The 22,941-nt window shown below is 32.8% G+C and overlaps 3 protein-coding genes across 4 annotated transcripts; all 3 read left to right on the forward strand.

Moving 5' to 3' along the window:
* The first annotated feature begins 716 nt into the window (after window positions 1-716).
* Window positions 717-2,377, forward strand: LOC18107316 (malonyl-CoA:anthocyanidin 5-O-glucoside-6''-O-malonyltransferase). Its single transcript, XM_006373304.3, has one exon. It carries the CDS (start codon window positions 802-804, stop codon window positions 2,221-2,223), a length of 1,422 nt encoding a protein of 473 aa, XP_006373366.1. The 5' UTR covers window positions 717-801; the 3' UTR covers window positions 2,224-2,377.
* An 8,834-nt stretch (window positions 2,378-11,211) lies between these two features.
* Window positions 11,212-13,534, forward strand: LOC7467903 (transcription factor TCP13). 2 transcript variants are annotated; one of them, XM_024588814.2, is made up of 2 exons: window positions 11,212-11,374; window positions 11,901-13,534. In XM_024588814.2, exon 2 carries the CDS (start codon window positions 12,022-12,024, stop codon window positions 13,102-13,104), a length of 1,083 nt encoding a protein of 360 aa, XP_024444582.1. In that variant the 5' UTR covers window positions 11,212-11,374; window positions 11,901-12,021; the 3' UTR covers window positions 13,105-13,534. The 2 variants fall into 2 exon arrangements, with proteins under 2 accessions (XP_024444582.1, XP_024444583.1); XM_024588815.2 differs by having other exon boundaries at window positions 11,910-13,534.
* A 7,239-nt stretch (window positions 13,535-20,773) lies between these two features.
* On the forward strand, window positions 20,774-22,789 carry LOC7484577 (transcription initiation factor TFIID subunit 8). The gene is made up of 2 exons (XM_006373305.3): window positions 20,774-21,080; window positions 21,311-22,789. The coding sequence occupies exon 2, from the start codon at window positions 21,415-21,417 to the stop codon at window positions 22,561-22,563; it is 1,149 nt and encodes a 382-aa protein (XP_006373367.1). The 5' UTR covers window positions 20,774-21,080; window positions 21,311-21,414; the 3' UTR covers window positions 22,564-22,789.
* Window positions 22,790-22,941: the final 152 nt, after the last annotated feature.

Below are 22,941 nucleotides of genomic sequence, written 5' to 3' on the forward strand. Positions count from 1 at the left end.
AGAAAGTAAATCAAAATAAATTAAGAAGCTTAATTTTTAATAAACCAAATGTTGAAGGATGGAACTGAAAAAAGCCAATTAAAAAAAGGACCAAAAAAATGACCCGGGTCAACTCGAGTTAACCTATCAAACCCGCAATTCGGGTCATGAGATTGAGATAACCAGTAGAAAGCAGATTAAAATAAATTATAAAACTTAATTCTCAATCAACTTAGTGTTGAAAAATAAAATTGAAAAAAAATGATTAAAAAAAATGACAAAAAACGACTCGGGTCAATCGGGATTAACTTGCCAAACTCGTAACCCAAGTAATGAGATGAGGATAACTTTATAGAAAGTAGTCCGAAAAAAAAAATCATGAAGCCTAATTATCAATAAATCCAATGTTGAAGTATAAATTTTTTTTTAAAAATCAATTAAAAAGAGGAAAAAAAACTCGAGTCAACTAAGTTAACATGAAAAACTCGCGATCTGAGTTATGAATTTAAGATAACCTCAAAAAAAAATTAAAAAATAATTATAAAGCTCAATCTTAAATAAATAAATGATAAAATTAAAAATTTTAATATATATATATATATATATATATATATATATAAAACAACATGAAGAGTCCTCCTCTAGTTTTTTTTATCACAATGCTACGTGATGCACGAGGACGCGCATCTTGTTTGGGCCATCACTTTTATCAATAATGGCAATGGTTGTTGATATATATCCTTGTTAGCAATTGAAGCAATCAAAAGAAGCATAGCTCAAGTAAAAACACATTGTCTGTCTGTGTCATTCTCTCCATACTTCATGGCATCGCCCAGCTTAGTAAGAATATTAGAGATCTGTAAGGTGACTCCGGCCTTAGATTCTGTTGACGCTGCAAAAGAATTCTCACTTCCTCTCACCTATTTTGACATAACTTGGTTCAAATTTCCTCCAGCCGAGTGCCTATATTTCTTTAAACTCAATGAGTCATCAAGTAGATCCAGCATATTTCACTCAGAAATTTTGCCTGCACTTAAACACTCACTCTCACAAACCCTCGGCCGCTTTGTTCCTCTCGCTGGCCACCTCACTTGGCCAGCCAACTCATCCAAACCCGTAATTGTTTATGCTCTGAATGATGCTCTGTCACTCAGAGTTGCTGAGTCTAATGCTAGTTTTGATCGCTTCATTGGAAATGAAATTCGTGAAGTTGATGAGTCACATCCTTATATACCTGAGTTGTATGTAACAAACATGATTGCTTCATTACTCGCTCTACAAATTACTTTCTTCCCCTGTAAAGGTTTCTCTATTGGCATGGCCATACACCATGCCATGCTTGATGGAAAAAGCGTATCTATGTTCCTCAATACATGGACTTATTTATGTAAACACAACCAGAACGAAAAGAGTCTCCTTTTATTGCCTGAATTAAGGCCATCTTTTGACAGGACTGGTCTCCAAGACTCATTCGGGCTCGAGTCAGTGTACTTGAAGCAGTGGGAAGCCACGATCATTCCAGGTTCGGAATTGAACTCACGAAGCTTGAAATTAATGCCAGATCTTGGAGTGCCAAGCAACTTGCTTCGTGCAACCTTTCGTTTGCCTCGTGAAGCCATTAATGAGCTTCAAGAAAGTGTGTTGCGCTACCACCAAGCAGGATTAAACCCTGGAAAGCAACTTCATCTCTCAACGTACGTGATTACATGTGCTTATGTATCAGTTTGTCTGGTGAAAGCAAGAGGAGGAGATGATAACAGGAAGGTTTATTATGTGTGTTCAGTGGATTGTAGAAGCCGCTTAGAGCCTCCACTTCCACAAAATTATTTTGGTAATTGTGTTGCTGTCCATCACATGGTTGCAGAAGCAAAGGCTTTTATGGAGGAAAATGGGGTTGCTATTGTAGCAGAGAAGCTTAGTGATTTGATAAATGGCTTGGAGAACGGACTTTTTCAAGGCGCAAAGGAGAGGCTTGTTATGTTGAGAGGATTGGGACAAGAAGTGCAGAAGTTCGGGGTTGCTGGATCAACACGGCTTGGGTTTTACGGCTTGGATTTTGGGTGGGGAAATGTTGAGAAGGCTGAGATCACATCCATAGATAGAACTAGAGGTTTCTCAATGATGGAGTTTGGAGATGTTTCAAGTGGAGGGATTGAAATTGGAGTTGTTCTGGTGAGGCAAGAAATGGAACGTTTTGCTTCTCTGTTTGTCAATGGCCTAAAAGCTCTACAATCCAGACTGTAATAACTCAGTTCAACAAAAATATGAACAGTATGGATTGACTTGTAAGATTGCTTTTTGTATTTTAAATTTTAGCTTGTGTTCTTGGATCTTTAGATGCCAGAACCTTTTGATTACGACTAAATGGCTGAAAATTCTACAGTGCCTTGCTTATGAAGTCTTTATTTTCTAAAATGAAGTGGGAAGGGAAATTTTAATGTGGTGTGCTATAACACAATTATTTCTTAAATTCTTCTCCGTTCAAAGAAAAAAAAACCAAAACTGGAAGCCATTGTTACCGGCTATGGTAATAAATTAAACAATTTCGTAGCTAAACTTGAGAGATATATGGATTTGCAGTATTTAGATCAAGAAAAAGTTTGAAATTAATGTTAAATAGATGTTGAAAAATGATTTTTGAGAGTATATTTCAGCTAGGAGATTTTGAGTAGTATGTAGATGCGTTTTCTTTTAACTAAAAACGCCATTTTAGTAATGGCCGGTTGAGTTTCACCGGAATCGAACAACAGTACTGCTCGATATAACGATTGAGAAGACAAATCATTGAAAGAGGTTCATTCAATATTCTTTTCAAAATACTACTGTTGTCACCTTTATGAGAAAAAGAAAGATGCTACCAGCCAGTATGTCTGATCAGTTCTTTCCCTTTAAACAGATTGAAAGACATAATTTTACTTCCTTTTTTAATAATACAGACACAGAAGTTAGAACTTAGACAAGAAGCCTAAATCTGTTTACTTTTTTCAATCTAATGTTTCAATAATAATAAAATTAAATAAAAAATCTATATACGCAACAGACTAGAAAACTACAAAATGGGAGATGGGAGATGGTTTTCTGCCTAGGCTTGAAACTTTGGTTCGTTTTCTTTAACCTACACTGTTTGACATTTATTTTTAAAGAGTTTTTTTGTTTAGAAATTTATTAAAATAATATTTTTTTAGTTTATTTTTAATAATAATATATTAAAATAATCTAAAAATATAAAAAAATTCATTTAAAACTAAAAAAATAAATTCATTTTTTTCAAAAACATAATACAACCTTAATTCTAAATATGGTGTAAATCATCTTTTAGAGCCAAACCTTCTGAAAGGAAGCTCATAAAAAACCTTTGTTGACAAGGTCTGTTACTTCAGCTTTTTGGGGTCTTTCCCAGCCTTACCTTCCGCTGGGTTCTTCACCATCAGAACTCCCTTTGGGCGTTTTCTCTGCTTCAGTCTGTAGTTTCCACTTCAACATGATGAGCTAAGGCCTTGTATTGATTCAGATGGTCCGATCGATCGGTTTGCTTGGATTGAAGTTATTGATTTGCCAATGGAATACCACCACAATCAACAAATTTCTTGCTGTATATGGCAGAATTATTGGTTTTGACAGGTCAGTTCAGAGTTTAACAGCTTTGATCATATCAATTTCTTAATTGGTACACGACACCACAGATTCATTAAGGAGCACATTCTAATCAGGTTAAGTGGGGAAGATTATCGTATTACTTTGTAGGAACTTGACCCACAGCATCACGTAGTATTCGAAGCTATTGAATACAATATGGGGGCTTTTGATCTGATGTTGCAGATGGATATACCTGTGTCCGATACCAGTACAGAACATACTTCTGATGCAGCCAACATTGATGATGTTGGACGTGCAACTGACATGGAAACAAGTGCAGATCCCCTTGATTGTTGGCATAATGGATGGGATTCACAATTCTGTTCTGCGCCTATTTCTGATGATATTTTGTTTCCTGAAATATTGGAGATTACTCCTACTCAACCACTTCTCTATTCAAATCACTCACCTGGTTCAGGACCCAAACAGTAGGGTCAAGGTTGCCGGAGTCCATCTCACAAGGCTGATATCAGCCCAGACCGTGACGAAAGCCAATAGTCAGGAATTCCTCTCAGCCCACTGTTATCAGAAGATAAACATTCCCCTGTACATAAATCTTCCACGCTACATGAAGCAGAGTGTCACGCCAAGCATCACACAAACTTCCACCCCATGGTTTTACGGAAAAGAAAGGCCAAAATTAAACTTATTACTTCTACTGGTAGTCTACAGCCAGCAATGGCTGAATAAGATGAAAGCTTGTCCAACTCCATGGATTCTTGCATTCGGCAAGGCAACATTCGTAACACTCAACCAAATCTGCAGCTGTTACTTCAGACAATGGCAAAGAATATGAGGTGGAGGGTATGTTACAAGCTGGGAAGACTCTGGGTTTTAGGAATGCACTGACTTGATGATTTTTACAGAAGACATTGGGCGGCAGTTAGATAGAGAGATTGGTGATTGGGCAGCATATTAGTGGCTGCAGATCCGAATCTGTCTTGGTAAGGTTTTCTTAACTTTTACTATGCAGATGTTCAGTTTAGAATTGTTGTGGGCCGGGCATGTCCGCCAAATGTTCTTCAATCAGGAAGATGCTATTGCAGAATACCATTGATGTTTGTTTTATTCTGGAAACCAAGAAGAGATCATGTACAAGTTTACAATTGATTCCATTAATAGTGCTGGTGGAATCCTAGTAATGTGGAATGACAAACCATTTAAGGTAGACTCCATTGAGTACAGTGGGAAATGGATATCAGTTTTTGGGACACTTGTTCTAACTAATTTTTCACATGCAGTAGTAGGAGTTTATATATGCAGGCAGCCTTTGCAGTGACTTTGTTTTTAGTTGGGGATTTCATTGAAATATTGCATCATTGTGATAAAAGCAGTAAATACCTGAATCTGCTTGGCTCAAAGGAATTTAGCAACTTCATTAGAGATTGTTGTAACTTACCATAGTATTCTTTAATTGTTCATCAATAAACTCGATTTTGAGGATCGATGAGCTGTATTTATAGAGCTTTTACAAATCCAAATTGTCATCTAAAATTTTCAGGGCTAACGCTCATTCGTTATCTCATAGGCTTGTCAGACCACCGTCAACTGTTGTTGGGATTGCAACAGTAAGACTAGGGATGGAGACCATTTTAGTTTCTCAACTATTGGATTAAGCACCTGCTCTTTAGAGAAACTCTACAGTTCTGGGCTGAGGCATGTTTTGAGCATGCTGACAGGTTCAATTTAGTAAGGAAGATCAATTATTTGGCATCTACAATTCGAAAATGGAACAAAACTGCATTTGACAATCAAAATGAGAGGCTGCTGCATATTCAAAATCATCTTCAACAACTGGTAAAAAAAGAGCATCATTCTCTAACTCAACAAGAGATCACTGACTGACATAGCCCTAAACTCTGAGCATTGGACAATAAGTAAATATGTTGAAGCCATTTGAAGGCAAAAGTCTCGAAAGACTTGGTGTAAATTGGGAGATAGAAACACAAAATTCTTACAGCCAATATTAGAAGGGGAAGAAACAATATTACAAAGATTCTTTACAAAAAGGGCCACACACTCTCCACATGAAATAAAAGTTGTTATTACTTATTTCTTAAATATGTTCTAATAACCAGATTCTACAAGGCCAAGGATGGGTTCGAATGGGTTCAACAAACTTTTTCTGCTCGAGCTATTGAGCTGGAACAACCAATAACTATGGATAAAGTGAAAAAAGCAGTGTTGGATTGTGATGGCTCAAAAGCAGCGGGCCCGATAGATTCACATTTAGTTTCTGCAAAACAGCTTAGCTACTGATTGAGAATGAGATATTTGACATGATGTTTGAATTTTTCAGAATAAAAAAAACTTACCCAAGGATATCAACACTTTCTGTGTTATACTGGTGCCTAAAAACACACACCCAACAAAATTCTTGGAGTACAAACCGATTAGTTTGATTCTGGTTTCTATAAAATTATTGGGAAATTGTTCTCATCCAGGTTGCACATTGTCATGACAACTCTTATCAGTCCTCATCAAATGCCTTTCATATCGGGAAGATAAATTTTGGATGGCTTCAGGATAGTTAATGAAGTTATTCATGGTATCAAGAGAGGTTATCAAAATAGGTTTCTACTGATTTTGTTAATTGGATGTACTTAGAAAAAGTAATGTTGTAATTTCCCGAGTTTTCACAAGCAAATTAAAAGAGAGAAAATTAGTAACACTACCACAAAAAATATAGCATTTTTATGTCTCGGTCAAAAAAAATTGAGAGAGTTTCCTATTTTTAAGCATACCAAATTATCTACATCTTCATATTTATATATCACAGTCATCATTACTATTAAGATCCAACCATCCTGGATTGTATCCCATCTTATTACAATATAATATGACATATCTTTAAATATTCATGAATTATATACAATGCATGTTAGAATTTAATGAACTCATAATCTACAAGAAACATTTTCCTAAAGAATACAGGAAATACTAATATTTGAATACAAACATACATATAAAGTTTTATCTATATTCCCATAGATTTAAAAAAAGATTCATAAACTTAACCAAATAAATGCAAGTTAATGATAATATTATTACCATAAACATAATTACAAGTCCAAGATAAAGTATCAAAATCCTAATACATATCCACTTAACATCTACTATTTACAATATTCATATTTATATTGAAAAGTAACATGATAAAATCTATTAGTCAACCCCGACATGGGAGGAACTTAACAATTAGAGTATTTCATCATGTTAGACTATAATACAATAATTAATTAATCATTTAACTTTTTTAATCATTCTAGATAATAGATTAAATTTCTCATTTGAAGCTTACGTATGGTTCATACTTTAACCTCTAGATGAATTCAATATTGTAGTAATTATGCCATATTAATTGTCAAAGAACCATCTCACCCAATAGCTTAAGTTATTTGGTGAGGTCTCAGGATATGATTTATATTATTCTCTAACACACCCCCTCAAGTGAAAGTCCTTTGAATTTGAAACTTGCACAAGCCCACATTACTTTGTGCTTAATTTTTATCAAATAAATGGGGATGGTGATACTCAAATTCATGACCGCTTGATCATCAAGACTCTGATACCATGTCAAAGAACCATTTCACCAAATAGCTTAAGCTATTTGGTGAGGTCCTAGGAGGATATGATTTTCTAACATTAATACCTTTGGTTCCTTTCAAATCAACCAAACTATCCATTTATTCCGGTCATCTGAACAAAGATACCACTAACTAACGGCTAGTTAAAATAAATCATCCTGGTCATCTCAACACAGATGCCACTAGCCATCGGCTAGTCAAATTAAATTATTTTATTCATCTAAACACAGATGCCACTAGCCATCAACCACGTTGATGCCACTAGCTCCCAATAGGCCAGCTAGTCAATTTGATTTTTAAGTAGATATCCATCATTAAGGTTAATCACATTTCATATATATATATATAGGAAATATTCACATAATAATAATATTTCTCTTGCCTTTTGGTAAAGTATACACATTGATAATATTTCCCCTACTTGTAGGCAATATTCACATCACAATATTCACATCACAATAATTCTCATACTTGTAGGCAATATTCACATATCAATATTTCTCATGATACACAGTAGTATAAAATACATTTAAAGTTTATTACATTCTAGCATTATAAAAATTTAAACAATTAAAGAAGCAATTGGGCGATCCTTACCTTAAACTCCTGCTATACATGTTTCTAAGAAGTTGAGATTCTTTCTGAATGCTTCTCCTACAATTCCAAATCAAACAACCATTACTACTCACACCATAAATTAACTTGAATCATTAGCATATTTATACTATGCATCTCAAATTTTTCTTTTTATCCACACATGCGCGCGCACACACATATATCAATAATTTCCTAAATATATTTTTCTAATGATAAATAACACAATTCGTTCTTATAGTTTCAAATGTTAAAACTCTCAAATAACAACAATTCCAAGTAAGCATTAGAGTTTTACAAATTCTAATTAGTTTAGTACCTAAATCACTATTTGATATATTAGTCATATATGGAGTTATATAGCTCCAATTTAATCAAGGGCAATTTAGTTTGAAAGATAACATCTATAGCCACAAATTTTGCAGAGAAACCAACTTTGGATTATATATTTTTAAGGTTCAAATTAAATAATTATAGTAACATCTAAAACCTATCCAGTATTTTTGTCGGTTTAGATCCCTTTTCAGGTTTTGGCTTATATCTAGAGTTATACAATTTTAAATTAATCAAGGTTAGTCTCATTTGAAAAGTAATATCCATGACTATAAATTCTATAAAAAAACTCATTATAAATTTTATCATTTTTAAATTCATAATCCATGTTAAAATATAATGATGCTTATAAGTAAGGATGAATGGTAACAATTGTTCTAATATTCTCTCTACATAGGAAATGATCTTTTCAGAGAAAATGAGGGGATTCTGAAGTGGACATTCTAGCGCAGTATCTGTAGTCTTGCCTTGCTATTTTCTTTGACAAAATGTTTATTTTTTTCATATCTTGTATAACAATCTTTCATGTTATTTCAAACAAAACTCCATCTACTTAATGGAGTTCTGTATTCATTAATAAAAAATCAACTATTATTCCAAAAAAATTTAAATCAATATCAATGAATGTTTGCAATAAAATTGAATTTTGCTGACATTTTGAGGAAAATAACATTAAGCTTTTCTGAAATGAGGAAAATACCATTATAGATACATGTTATTCAGACATTAATTACCTATATTATATGTGTGTAGTGACGTATATCTAACCATAGGTGCAGTTTTATGTACTTTAGTATTATGTAAGAAAGCTTTTTACCACTGTTCGATCTAAAGGTGTATTTATACTAAATTAATGTTCGATCCAACGTTGGTGAAAATATATTATAAAATTTCTTTAATAATCATAAATGCCATGAAATTATACAATGTTTTAGGTTACAATACGTTACAATAGCATTTGTTAAGTAGAATGTTTAAGGGAATATATATATTCTTTAATAAGCCTTTCATATAAAATGCATAATTATTTTTCACTTCTTCGATTGTTATTTACTCTCTATAATTCGTTTGAGTGAGCAAAGTATCACGTTTTATTTTTCTTAATATTAAATTTATTTAATTAATTCGTGAAACACAAAAGCTGGCATTGTAGGGTTTCCCGTCATTCTTCAATGCTTCCACCAACATAAAATACTGAAATTTCTTTATTTTTGAAAAAGTTTCTTCAGGATTCATGAGCAAGCTAGCCCTCTACACAATGAGGCTGCAAGTAGCTTTTGATGGTGTAGATTTCACTGGTCGTCACTGATAAGTTGCTAGCCACTCATTCTTGAAACAAAAGTTCTATAGTCAACATATATAGACACTATATATCCTTTCCGGCTAGGGTTTTGAAACTGTGTTCCAAAATTCCTTAGTATTGAAGAAGGTGAAAAAAGAAAGCATGTCTTTGTATCCTTTTCAAGGAAAGGAAAGGAAAAACTAAACTAGAATACGTTTCTATTTCTTGCAAGTCGGTTTCTATGCATTAAAAGAGAGTTTCTATTGCAGTGTCAGCTGTTAGGTTTTAAAACTTCAACTTGCTCCATGCATATCTCTCTGCAGAAAAAAGTTGTGTGGTCCTCATTTCAGTGGAAGTTTTACTTATTGGTCCCTCACCTATATCATAGCTATATAGCTTCTCTCTCTCTGTCTCTGTCTCTGTCTCTCTCTCTCTCTCTCAATGCATGTCCTTAAGTAGCGGTCCTTTTCATCAATATGACACTGCTCTGAGAGCGTAGACCACAACTTTTACTGCCCAGATACACTTCTCTAGCTGTGAGGATTTCTTTATTTTTCCTTGAAATCTTTCTCCCCTTGCAAATTATCTGATCTGATGACAATTTGTCATATCTTGAGGCATTGAACTTGTTTCATTAGGTGATTGATATATAAATGAAACTGCATGCATCTTAATTGCATATTATATGTATCTTCCAAGGCTCTGGGCAAAGTTTCTCTATGACCAAACAAAGCCACTTCTATACTTGCATGATATATATATATATATAGTGTTAAAATCAGTGTATAGGAGGAGTTGGAATACTTTAGGTTACCAGATGGGATACCTAAACTAGTTACATTAGAAGGCTGATTCCAGTGCTGGCTTTACCATCATAAATACTTGGTCCTAGCTGGGGATGCATTCATCGACCCATGTGACAAGAATTCAGTCTCAAAACCTTTTTTGTAGCTGTCGATAAAGCATAACTCACCGCTTTGCGAAATGTCCAGCTGCAGCCTGGATGGTCCCCAACTCCTTCAATTTATGTAATGTACATGTTAGAGCACCAATTTTTGTCTTGCTTACGAACTTTGAGTTTAGTTTCCACAAACACTGGTAGGAATATATCGCTCAAAAAATGGAGATTAGATTCTAATATTACTGGATATACTATAATTAAACTTGTTTTTATTTTATTTTTTTAGTTGTTAAGGAATTAATTCAACCAAATAACTTAAACTATTAAATAAGATCTCAAGATATGATCTATATTATTCTCTATCACACATTCTCGAATAAAAACTTTTTAAACTTGAAAATTACATAAGTCCATACTATCTTGTGCTTAATTTTTATCAAATAAATGAGGATAATAAAATTCAAACTCGTGACCGCTTGGTTAACATGACTTTAATACCATGTTAAAGAATCAATTCAACCCAATAACTTAAGTTATTAATTATGTAAAATCTTAAAATATAATTTATATTATTTTCTAATATTAGTTTTCTTTAAAATATTCATTATATTTTTTTCTGCTATTATCCGAATGAATATTATATTAATAAATTAATCTAATATTATAAAAAAAAATTCCACAAATTGACATATCAAAATTTAAACTTAGCTGAGGAAATTTACAAGTCCTAATGATCATTCATTGAGACAATGATTGCTCAACATGCGTGAAAAATGAAATGATAAGATATGGACGAGCACATTCATTTGACCGATGGTGAAATGTGACATGTGGCACCATCTATACCATTGCTTTATCTTTAAGTCTTCCTTAGAGCATGGTCGGTTGAATTCCGGCATCTTCCTAGCTTTCTCAAATGGCTTACCTTCTCCAATATGTTTATTCTCTGTGATCATAACAGAATTATTCACCCCCAAAAAATATGATATTCAGATTTCCTACCAATTATTCATAAGACACAGACAGCCTTGCTGCAGACTTCATTACCTTTCTCTTTACACTGTAAGTGCAGTTAATCCCTAACTTGTATGTGTGCATGCCTAGCTACAGTTAGCTAAAACCCTTCCTTAAAAATTACCTTTTTTATTAATTTATTATAAATAAATTTATTTATGAGATGTATACTAGTAATTACTTGTTTTCAGCTGTGGATTACCTCTTTGATAAGCGTGTGTGTGTGTGTGTGTGTGTGTATATATACACACACACACTGTAAGAGAATATGATGAATATTGTTAATTGTTTTTTCTTCACAATTAAAACTCTCTCTGTATATCCAGTCCATACTAGGTTATTTGAGAATTACTGCAAAAGAATTTGACACATGGGATTCACAAATCCAACGTTAATTCTCATACAATATTACCGATATTGACTATGCTTTTGTTCAATATTTTTCTTCAAATTTCCTTCTACTTGTGCATAAGTAGCTTGAAACCGCGGTTTGGATAGATCATTTTCACTTGTATAGTTAGATTATTTAAGCTCTTCTGATTGCTCACTTTCTCCTTTTCATGATCTGAATCAGATTGAGAAGCTAGCTGCACAAAGACAATTTATGCAGCAAGGTTTCTTTGACTTTACAAGGAGTTTGGTGTAGTTCAACTCTCTCGTTCAGCTTCCTGTGCACCGATGATGAGAAGCATAAGATGATTACTAGTTCGAAAGAGGTGGATTGTCCACCGAAAAAAGAGGATGATACAAATGATGGTAAGATTTCTAAGGCTTCATCCAGCTCAGCGCCATGGTTAAGATTGAAGGATCCAAGAATTGTGCGGGTGTCTCGAGCTTTCGGAGGAAAAGACAGGCACAGCAAAGTTTGCACCATTAGAGGGTTGAGAGATAGGAGAGTTAGGCTTTCAGTAGCCACTGCTATTCAATTGTATGATCTTCAAGATAGGCTTGGACTTAATCAACCTAGTAAGGTGGTTGATTGGTTGCTTAATGCAGCTAAGCATGATATTGATGAACTCCCTCCACTCCCAGCGATACCAGGGAACTTTTCCCTTAATCATCAAGCAATGCTAGGTTCTTCTCGTGAACTCGGCGCCTCACAGTCTGGCAACAGCATCAATTGGGAGGATCCAAGTGCATTTCCTAGACCGAATTTATGGAATGCTGATGCATTTTGGAGGGCTAAGTCGAAAGAGGTGGTAATGGATCCAGTGAATGAAAAAGAAAACTGGACAAAAAGAATTGAAGAGGATAAGCAGGATAGCAATATTGAAGGGAATAGTACTGCACAAGTTTCATCTAGCAGTTTCTTACACAGAGCTAGTCATTCTTCCTTGCCAAGTTTGATAAATAATGCCATGCCATATGGTTCTTTCTTTCATTTAGAACCTCCAAATTTTCCATTATCTCAAATGGGAAACCATGGATTTTCAACACAAACAGGAGATATACACAACCTAAATGCTGTGCCGTTGTCATCCGCCTTGTCTTTGTCATCTGGCTCTCAATTTTTTGTGTGTCCACCTGGTACAACACAGTCTTATTTTCCTTCACATGTCACAGCTTCCATGGAGAATGATCCGAGACAAATCAACCACTTTCAAGTGTTGACCCCAAGCACTCAAAATCTCTTTCCAAATTCCCTTACCCCGAGTCCATACCATGTAAGCCAACCCATGAAACCTTCCCAATATTTCAGTGCCACTCCTAGTCGTCTCCATTCTGATCAGAATAGCGAAAGTCCACCTGACAAGGACCCGGAATTTCCTTGTAAATGACATGAAAAGCAATGCCAGGATTCGAAAAGAAGAATAGAACGATCCTGTTCCTAAAACAAGCAAAGCTTCAATTTGATTTAGTGTTCCAGGTGAGAGGAAAAGGTATTGTTCTCTTAAAAACTTATACTAGATCACTTCTATTTGTCCAATGTGTTTGTTTGCAGACAGTTTTTCCTATGGTACTCTCACAGCTATAATTAATCTCATGTTTGATTTCACATTTTTGCATCTTCGTGTCCGTTTATCAATCCTAGGAAAGTGTTGTATGTTGGAAAAATGGTTCATACTTGTGAGACAACCATAGAATATTAATGATTTGATTTTCAGTTGAACAGTGATAGCAATTTGTACAGGCCGTTTTGGACCTAAAAACTATGGGTGTTATATTTGATGTTGTCTGAATGTCATGAACATTTGGACCTTAAGCTTATATATGCTTTATATGATATTATTCAACTTTTTAGTATGCCATAGCCATGAACATTATTTGCTTCAACAAAAATTTCTCTTCCCGTTCAAGTTTGCACTCTCATTAAATTAAGTAAGGCATTGCCGTCTGATCATCTCTCAATCACTCTCAAAGCACACACGCTTGCTAACACAGAGTCCATAAGAACAATTTAAAGTAAACAAGATTTTTAAACCCTAAAAGATCAATATATATAGGACGCCAAGCTATCCACAGAAGTCTGATATGAGCACTGCTAGGAATAGCGAGGGTCCAACCTAAAATAGGGTTTGAAGCCTGTATTCCTCAGAACAAGAAAGGTAAGAAATTAAGAAATATGGATTGCTTGCTTGTATAAGTGAGTGAGACATAATTAATATGCTAGTATAAGTACTGTCAGCTTTGCACAAGATCCAACAAGATAATGGAAGGAGCAGCAGCTTTAGTTGATCAACTAAGGAGCTCGTGAAAGTTGCATATATCCAATGAATAGAAAAGATCACCTGTGGTCCTAAAAAAATGGAGTAGAATAAAAAGATTTTGGAAGTAGTACCGTTTATTTGTGTGAGGGAGGGGTCCAAACTCCAACTTTTTCTTTATATATGGGGCCGTCCCATTTCATTTTGTCTTTCTACACTAGAAACTATGAGTTCAATAATTCAAATCACCATTATATTGAGTTGTCTCTACTAAGTAAGTTATTAGTCCTAGCTTGCTCTCCTACGATATTAGGGCATGTTCAAGGTATCTAGCTTGGTGTATGTAGATGAGATTCTCAGTTCCGATTTGGAATTAGGGCATGCAATGTGCCAAGCTTTGTAGTTATGGGAATGTGATGCAAGAAGTTACACCACAATCCCAAACAAAATCTAACAGTCTCCCTATGTGAGTTTTTTGCTTGCAATATCAGTAAGGAGCTGCTCTCTTGCTTTCTTTCTATTTCCATAGTAACAAGTTTCTGCATTGTTTTCCTGTTTTTATACCAAAAGTTGCTATGGAAGCGTTTGTTATGTGACAATTTTCCTAACACATCACATGGATTACAAGTTAACATTGAACTTGCGGATGATTCAATAATACGAAGAAAGAAAAGACCACTTAATCCAATTTTCAGGTCAGATTAGTGTCCAAACACAGTACCATGCAACTTGCTATGAAGCTAGGTATAGCCCTATAGAGGAGCTTCTGTGATTGATGTAAGTATTTCTCATTCATGCATCACAATATCATATAAATATTAAAGTGGGCCTTGAAAATTTAATGGTTATTTTCACTTAAAGAAACCAAATTATACTCTTACCATCTTTATTTTTTCTCTTTTAAGCATGGCAAAACTGGTTATGATATATTTAGTTGGAATAAGATACGTCAGATCATTTTTTTGGAATCCTTCTGTTCAATTGCTTGGTTACCTGTTGCCCTATTATTTAGTATCTTATCAAGTAATTTTACAGACTAAACTAATTGAAAGTACCCATGTTTTCTGCTAGAAAAACAAGCCTGTCCACTACCAATTGAGAATACATGGATTTCAGATTCAAATGTTATCTAAGTATTCGAATAAAAAGTATATTTCCTCAAACGTCAAAATAAAAATGATGTAATCGGTCACCCTAACAATAAATTAATGTCTGAAGAAAAAAAATTATGTAATAATATGCTAATCAACTCTGGCTAAAGATGGTATGTATAGCTAAGAGAACTAATGACACAATGCAAAGTAAAAGATAAGAAGTTAGGGCTTCTTGAACCTTAAGGTCCTGTTTGTTTTTATGTTTTAAAAATGTTTTTGAAAAAATTAAAAAATTTTTATTTTTTCTATTTCAAATTAATAATTTTTTAGTGTTTTTAGATCATTTTGATGCGCTGATATCAGAAATGATTTTTTTAAAAAATATACATTTCTGAATAAAAAGCACTTTAAAAATCAACCGCAACCACACTTCCAAACAGGTTATAAAAATTATAATTCTAAACTGCAAAAAAGAAGTTAGAGTTTTTCATGCTTTAAATTTATATAGCCCCTAAATTATAAACAATAGTCTAAACTAAAAAGTTGTGAATAATTTTTTGAATAATTAATCTATTTTATCTATACTGAAAAATAAAATTAGACATCCCTATTATACTAGTCTTATATTTAAATCCATATATATATATATATATATATATATATATATATATAAAGAATCTTTATTGAAAGTTATATATCTAATAAAATCCAACCAGCATTAGAATTTTTATACTAAATAAAAGAGAAAAATAACAAAGAAAAATCTTGAACAACAACTTCAGAACATAATTTGGGCATGAAAAAACTTTAGCTGGTTATCATTTAAATCACTATAAAATCGGATTTTTAGAATACATTGATAAATTTTTAACCCAATTCAAAGTTCAATTAAAATCTATTTTATAACTCATCTCTCATGTTGTTTATAAGGGAAGAAAATGATGGATACCAAACTCAAAGTGATATATAAAGGGAAAAAACAACATTTATCATAACACTAGCTATGCACATTTACGTAGATAATTTAGCATCTCATGCATTATTCTAAAATATATAACCTGATATGCATGGTTGTGTTTAATTCAGGATCAAACAGTTTGAGTAATGAAATATTTTTATGGTGTGATTCAAGCAAAAAAACAAAATTAATTAGAACACTAGGACTTGACAATATTTTTTAAGATATGTATGTATACTTGATATAACCTTTTTATGGACGAGGATGGAGAAATAGATGCCATAACTCCTTATATTTTTACAATTAAATGTATATATCGTCTTTAATATTTTTCAAATTGATGCTTGACTTTTTAAAATCTAAAAATCAATATAAATTAATATATATATAGACACACACACACAGAGATATATTTTATCCTTCTCTTTTCTTCTCTGTGTTATCTTCTTGCTTGTGCTTATAAATGATGGTAGTATAATTACCAGATTACTCTCAAAGTAATCCATATAAATGTACTCAGGCGTAATACATATGAATGGGTGGGTGTAGAAGATTAGAAAGAAACACTGGTGACAAGTACTACGAAACCAAAATTGCTGCAACTCGCAAAGAATATATAATGGTAGTTTAAGATTTACTTATGGTAGACATATGGTGGTTTTTAATTTATTTATGGCAGATCTATGGTGGATTAGGACTTGCTAGCTTTGGTGTCAGTGCTTTAATATTCAGCTGCCACAAGCATATTTTAAAATACATATATATATATATATATATATATATATATATATATATATATATATATATATAACTCGGGTTATAAATCGGACTAGATTAAATAAGATGGCTTTAATTCAATTAGAAAAAAAAATAGAAAACAACAATAGATGAATCCATACCCATTAAATATGGAAGAATAAAACGGGATAAAAAAAATAACATAAAAAACCGGTCTTGATGAACCTGAGTTAGTATGAAAAACCTATAACCCGGTTAATCAGGACCAGGATATTTTGTTAAAATCGCAGCCCGGATCAACCACGTACCTTCAAGTATAATACACGTGTGCCCATCTTTTTTTTTTCTATTTAGCCAAATATTAAATTGTCCCTAAGCTAACCATTGTGAAAAAGACCAAAACAATCTTAACTTCAATTTAATTTTTTTTTATTTTAAAAGCATTTTGCTCACTTCACTATACATTTTAATTGTTTAGTATTTTTATATTTGGTCAAATATCAAATTACCCTCAGCTGACATTATAATAACAAAAAAAACCCATTGTGAAAATACAAAAATACCCCTTGATGCTAGTTTTAAATTTTTTACTTCCAATGATTTTTTTTATTGTTTCACTGTGCAAAAAACTTTTTATCTTTGATCAATTTAATAATAACAAATAAACCATATGGAAAGACTTCAATGCTTTTAAAAGTCATTGTTAAGATTTTTTGTTAAAGAAATGAAATCATCATTACACTGAATAATATTTTTCAATGTAGAAATATAATGTTTTTTCAAGGGATTTTAGATTCTTATAATTTATAATAGATATGTGGTGTTTGTTATGGTGATTATTTGAATTTGATTTGTAGTATTTTTTTAAAATTTATCTCTGGAATCTTCTTTAAATGCATTAATAATTTAACAGTTTCAAGAATATCAACAATCGCATAGTTTTTCAAGAACCTTTCTCTTGAGGTTGCATCATTACTTTCATGAAGTGCACCGAAATTTTTCCAATACTCTCTGCAGAAGGTTCATTCTTTACAAAAGTAGCAGTCGCTTCATGATCAACATGCAAATTGGTAAAAGGATGTTCCTTCTCTTGCCCATCGCGTTGCCTTGTCCTTTTGCACTTTCAGCTGCATTCCCATTACTCTATCTTTGCCAAGAAAGATCAACCAACTTATCATGGTAATGTGTAGGGGTTGTCATCCGTTTTTTTTCCGGCTGGCATGGCTTAATAATTTTAATGACAATATCGAAGTCAGTAAATAAAAAATTGTTGTTAATTGTTAAAGAATCGTCTTAAGATATGATTTATATTATTCTCTAACACATCCTCTCAAGTAAAAGCCCTTTAATCTTGAAACTTGCACATATTCATATTACCTTGTGCTTAATTTTTATCAAATAAATGAGAATGGTGAGATTCGAACTTATAACCGCTTGGTCATCAAGACTCTGATACCATGTTAAAAAACCATGAGAATGGTAATGACCGCTTGGTCATTACCTTTGGGCTTGAAATTTGCACAGATCCACATTAGCTTGTACTTAATTTTTATCAAATAAATGAGAATGGTAAGATTCGAATTCATGATCGCTTGATTATCAATACTCTGATACCATATTAAAAAACCATCTCAATCTAAAACTTAAACGGTTAAATAAAATTTCAAGATATGATTTATATTATTATCTAACGTAAGTAATTAAGAACAAACCTGTATCAACAATCTCCAGGTTTCAGGCTCTGCATCACGCAATTTCGTTCCTGAAGTCCAAGCCAAACCACAGGTTCCTTTGAAAAGGTCATACCTTTCATTGAAATTTGTTTACTCAAGTCTTTAGTCGATTTCTCAAAAATTTATAATTAGCCAAAATTTATGCTTCTACAAATAGAAATGAATAAAATTAGTATCACACACCGTGAGCTCTATCTACCATTAGATATTACATAATTTACAAACTAAGAAATTAAAAATATTTTCTACACTTAAAAGTGAATTGTGTCAAACAACTATTTTAATTTAAAAACTTACATTTTTTAGATGAAGTTTTGAGATATGATTTATATAATTTTTTAATATATATTTTTTTTAAAATGAAAGTCCTTTGAACTTGAAATTTATATAAATTCACATTACTTTATACTTAATTTTTATTAAATACAATGAGTGTAGTAAGATTCGAACTCGTGATTACTTAAATAAAAAGGATTTGATATCATGTTAAAAAATCATCTCAATCTAATAGTTTTTAAATTCAGATTTGAGATGATTCTTTAACAAACTGTAATGTGTTTAAAGTTAACAGAATCAAGAAACTCTTAAAATAAGTTAGAAACATAGTTTTGAAAAGAAAAAAATTACATTGATTGTATGCACAAATTATAATCACTCGCGGTATAGCAGTTACTTGCAAATTACTCATGCTACGCAGTAGATGCTAGGCAGTAGATGCAATGAAAGTTAAATTAGCTTAGTAATCTGAAACAAATTGTTAATAATAACTGAAAACTAAAATGAGAAGTTGAAAGATTGATATATGCACATGATTATATTTGATCAAACGAAAGAGGGTGCTCTTCAAAAAAAAAAAAAAATTAAATTATATAGCAATAGAAATGGATTTTCATCATAAATGTAATAATTTAATTAATTTTGTAGAAAAAAATTAATTGTTAGTGTAAATTCTCTTTCAATTACTAATATATATATATATATATATATATATATATATATATATATATATATATATATATATATATATATATATATATATATATATGCTGTTGTCGGAACCTAGTTTTTTACTTTCTATTCTTATATATTTTTAATAAAAAAAAAATTCCAAGGAAAATGTATCTTTTCAGTAAATTTAGTTAATTTTAATTATTTTTGTTGTTTTGTTCATTTTTACTAGTTTTTGTGTGATTAGAAATAATCACAAAATACAAACAAAATATAAATATGTAAAAATATAAAAACAATTTAAAAACAAAAGATTAAAAAAAAATAGCAGGCCTGCGTGATTGAGGCCTTAATCGTTTTTTGTTTGCAATTGACCCTAAATTGTTTTGAAAAAAAATCACACAACGCGTCATCTAATTTGCTCAGATTCCGAACACTGTGATGGTTGTAAAATCATGACTTAAGTTTTTTTTACTCAAAAACCTGTTTTTCAACCCATTTTTTTACCTGAAACACCTATAAAATACCGTAAAAATCATGATAAATCTATTTATGGCCTTAAAAAACCTAAAAACCTGACTCAAAAACCAAAATAAACCCGAATCCAAAAATCAACTTCAGCTCAGGTATGTTTTTTTTATAAAATTTAAAGGTCTCCTCATCAAATGAAATCATTTGACACAAATAGGCACCAAGCATGTAAGATAGTTTCTTCGTATCTCATTGTATTGTAATTAAGAATTTGTTTATTTTTGTATTTTAAAAGGATTTTTTTTAAATAAAATTTTTTATTTTTTCTTTATTTCAAGTTATTTTTTTAATGTTTTATATCGTTTAGATGTGCTAATATTAAAAATAAAATTTAAAAAATAAAAAAATATTATTTCGATGTATTTCTAAATGAAAAATATTTTAAAAAACAAATACTATCATAATACCTAATAAACTCTAAACCTAGTGCAACCAACAACTCAATTGATTATTGAGTTGATAATTCAAGTGACGGGTTTGGTTTGACCATTGGATCATTTTGTTATAATACAAATATATTTTGGAACATATAAAGCATGAACAACAAATGACAACACAGGAATCGCATAATTTTAGAAGGTGGAGTTTCAAAGTTCAAGCTCCACAAATTACATTCTCTCTTTTAAAAAAAGACGCGGGATCAATATTTAATAGTTTTATTTAGTTTGACCAAATTTCTAATATGGAGGACAGCTGTCAACAAGAAATCAGCTCTCTCTCCTTTTTTTTTTCTTTTAATTTAAAACAATAATAATTAAAACAAAATAATCATTTTCTTCTATAAAACATTTAATTTTCTCACTACAGTATTTCACAGCACCGCACCGTCTCTCTCTCTCTCTCTCTCTCTCTCTCCTGGCTCTTTGTCTCTCCCTCTCCCTCTCCTCCGATTCAAATCCAAATCGAAGAGGTTTAACCAGGGTTTTTAAAAATAAAAATAAAAAAAGTCCCAAGCTTCAAAACCCTAAATCCAATCCTAGCATAAAACCTTCCTCCTCGCTGCCCAGGGCTTCCATAGATCGATCGATTTCAGTTTGTCCACTCATTTCATTCCGTGTCTTCTTTGACGCTTCAAGTATGTCTCGCTCCAAACCCTAGAATTCAACGGTAATCACTCACTTCATCATTTATTCCAACTCTGCTCCTTCGCTTTTTCTGCGATTTCCTTTACATCTTTCTCTAGGGTTTCCTTCAGTGTACCACTGTCTCTGTTTGGTTGCTAAGAAAATGAGAGAAAATTGAACTTTCCGTCCTTGCTTACTTAATTAGTTCCTTATTATTATTATTTTTTTTTGAAAAATATCGTGTGTGTTTTGAAATGTTGATTTATTTTTCAGCTGATAAAGGGGGGAATGAGAAATGAAATGGATGATAAATGGGCGAGGATGGATGGTGCTATTGAGTGTTAATATCTAATGTGAAGTGATATGAGGTATTGAATATGAGCCATGGAGGTGGGGAGAGTGGAAGATTGCATGACAAAGCAGGGGATAGTGGTAAGAGAAAGTCGCGTGTTAGTGGAGATGAATTTACTCGAGCGATTGCGAAGATTGCTGTAGCGCAAATGTGTGAGACTGTGGGGTTTCAGTCCTTTCAGCAGTCCGCACTTGAGAAATTATCTGATGTTACTACTTGGTATATACGGAATTTAGGAAAGACTGCTCAGTTCTATGCTAATTTAGCTGGTAGGACAGAGGGTAATGTTTTTGACGTTATTCAAGGAATGGAAGAGTTGGGTTTGTCGCAGGGGTTTGCTGGTGCTTCCAATGTTGATCATTGTCTTGCTAGTTCGGGTATTGTTAGGGAGATTGTTCAGTATATTGGCGATGCAGAGGATATCCCATTTGTTTATTCTATTCCTCCTTTCCCAGTTGCTAGAGAAAGGAAGCCCGTGCCAAGTTTTTTCCAGATTTGCGAGGAGTCTCCTGCGGAGCATATCCCGGCTTGGTTACCTGCTTTTCCTGATCCCCAGACTCATGTTCAGTTGCCTGCTGGGAATGAAGGAGATGCTGTTTTTAATGCTGATAAGATTGAGCCTGCAAGGCATCACCTGAAGATGGATATGTCTTCCATGAATTTGCCACAACATTTTACTTGCAATGGTTCTGGAGGACCTTCCTCTGTTACATTTGGTAACAGTGCTAGAGCAACACAAGGGACTGAGAGTAACCCGTTTCTTGCTGCTCCTTTGCAATTTGGAGAGAAGGAAGTGTCCCACCTTGTTCCTCCAGCTAGGCTTTCTGACGAAGCTGCTGTGAGATATCCAGTTGAGCAAAACCGTATAATGGATAACCATATATCAGTACTGGAGACATTTGCTCCTGCCATTGAAGCAATGAAGAGTAGGTTCTGCGATTCTGAGGAGGGACAGAAGAAGGTGCTTTTGAATCAAAGACCTGCTGTGCAATTTAAGATTCAGGTTGGAAAGAATTCCTTGGCTGGAGCACCAGATTTGAGCCCTCAGAAAATTGGCATTGAGAAGATCAGCAAGTGGTTTGGGAAGGATAGTGAGAATGATGATAAGAAAAGGAGAGCTGAGAAAATTCTAAAGCAATCTATGGAAAACCCAAGTGAACTGGGTGAGTTGTAAATTAGGTTTTATTAGAAATTGTACACTTGTTTAGGAAACTGGCAACAGAAGCTGGTTCCAGAGTAGGTAAGATCATTGACATATGGTTACGTCATATGGTTCTAAAGATTGGGAATTACAATCTACAATAGAGAACTGTTCTCACTTAAGCAAGTTTTAGAGGTATGTGAATGCCAGTTTGTCATCATATGCAGTTGTTAGTAATTGATTCTTTTTAGTTGAAAAACTGTTTCTCCCCTTTTTTTCTTTTTCCTTTTCTATACTGAATTGATGCTTAGATTCTGCTACTTCTGGCTAGTGGGTAATTTCTTTCTCAACATAAGAACAAAATGCTCGATCATACAAATGAAAAATTATATGTATACATAACTGCAACTA

This window comes from Populus trichocarpa, chromosome 17 (genome assembly GCF_000002775.5).
Source record: "Populus trichocarpa isolate Nisqually-1 chromosome 17, P.trichocarpa_v4.1, whole genome shotgun sequence".
NCBI lineage: Eukaryota > Viridiplantae > Streptophyta > Magnoliopsida > Malpighiales > Salicaceae > Populus > Populus trichocarpa.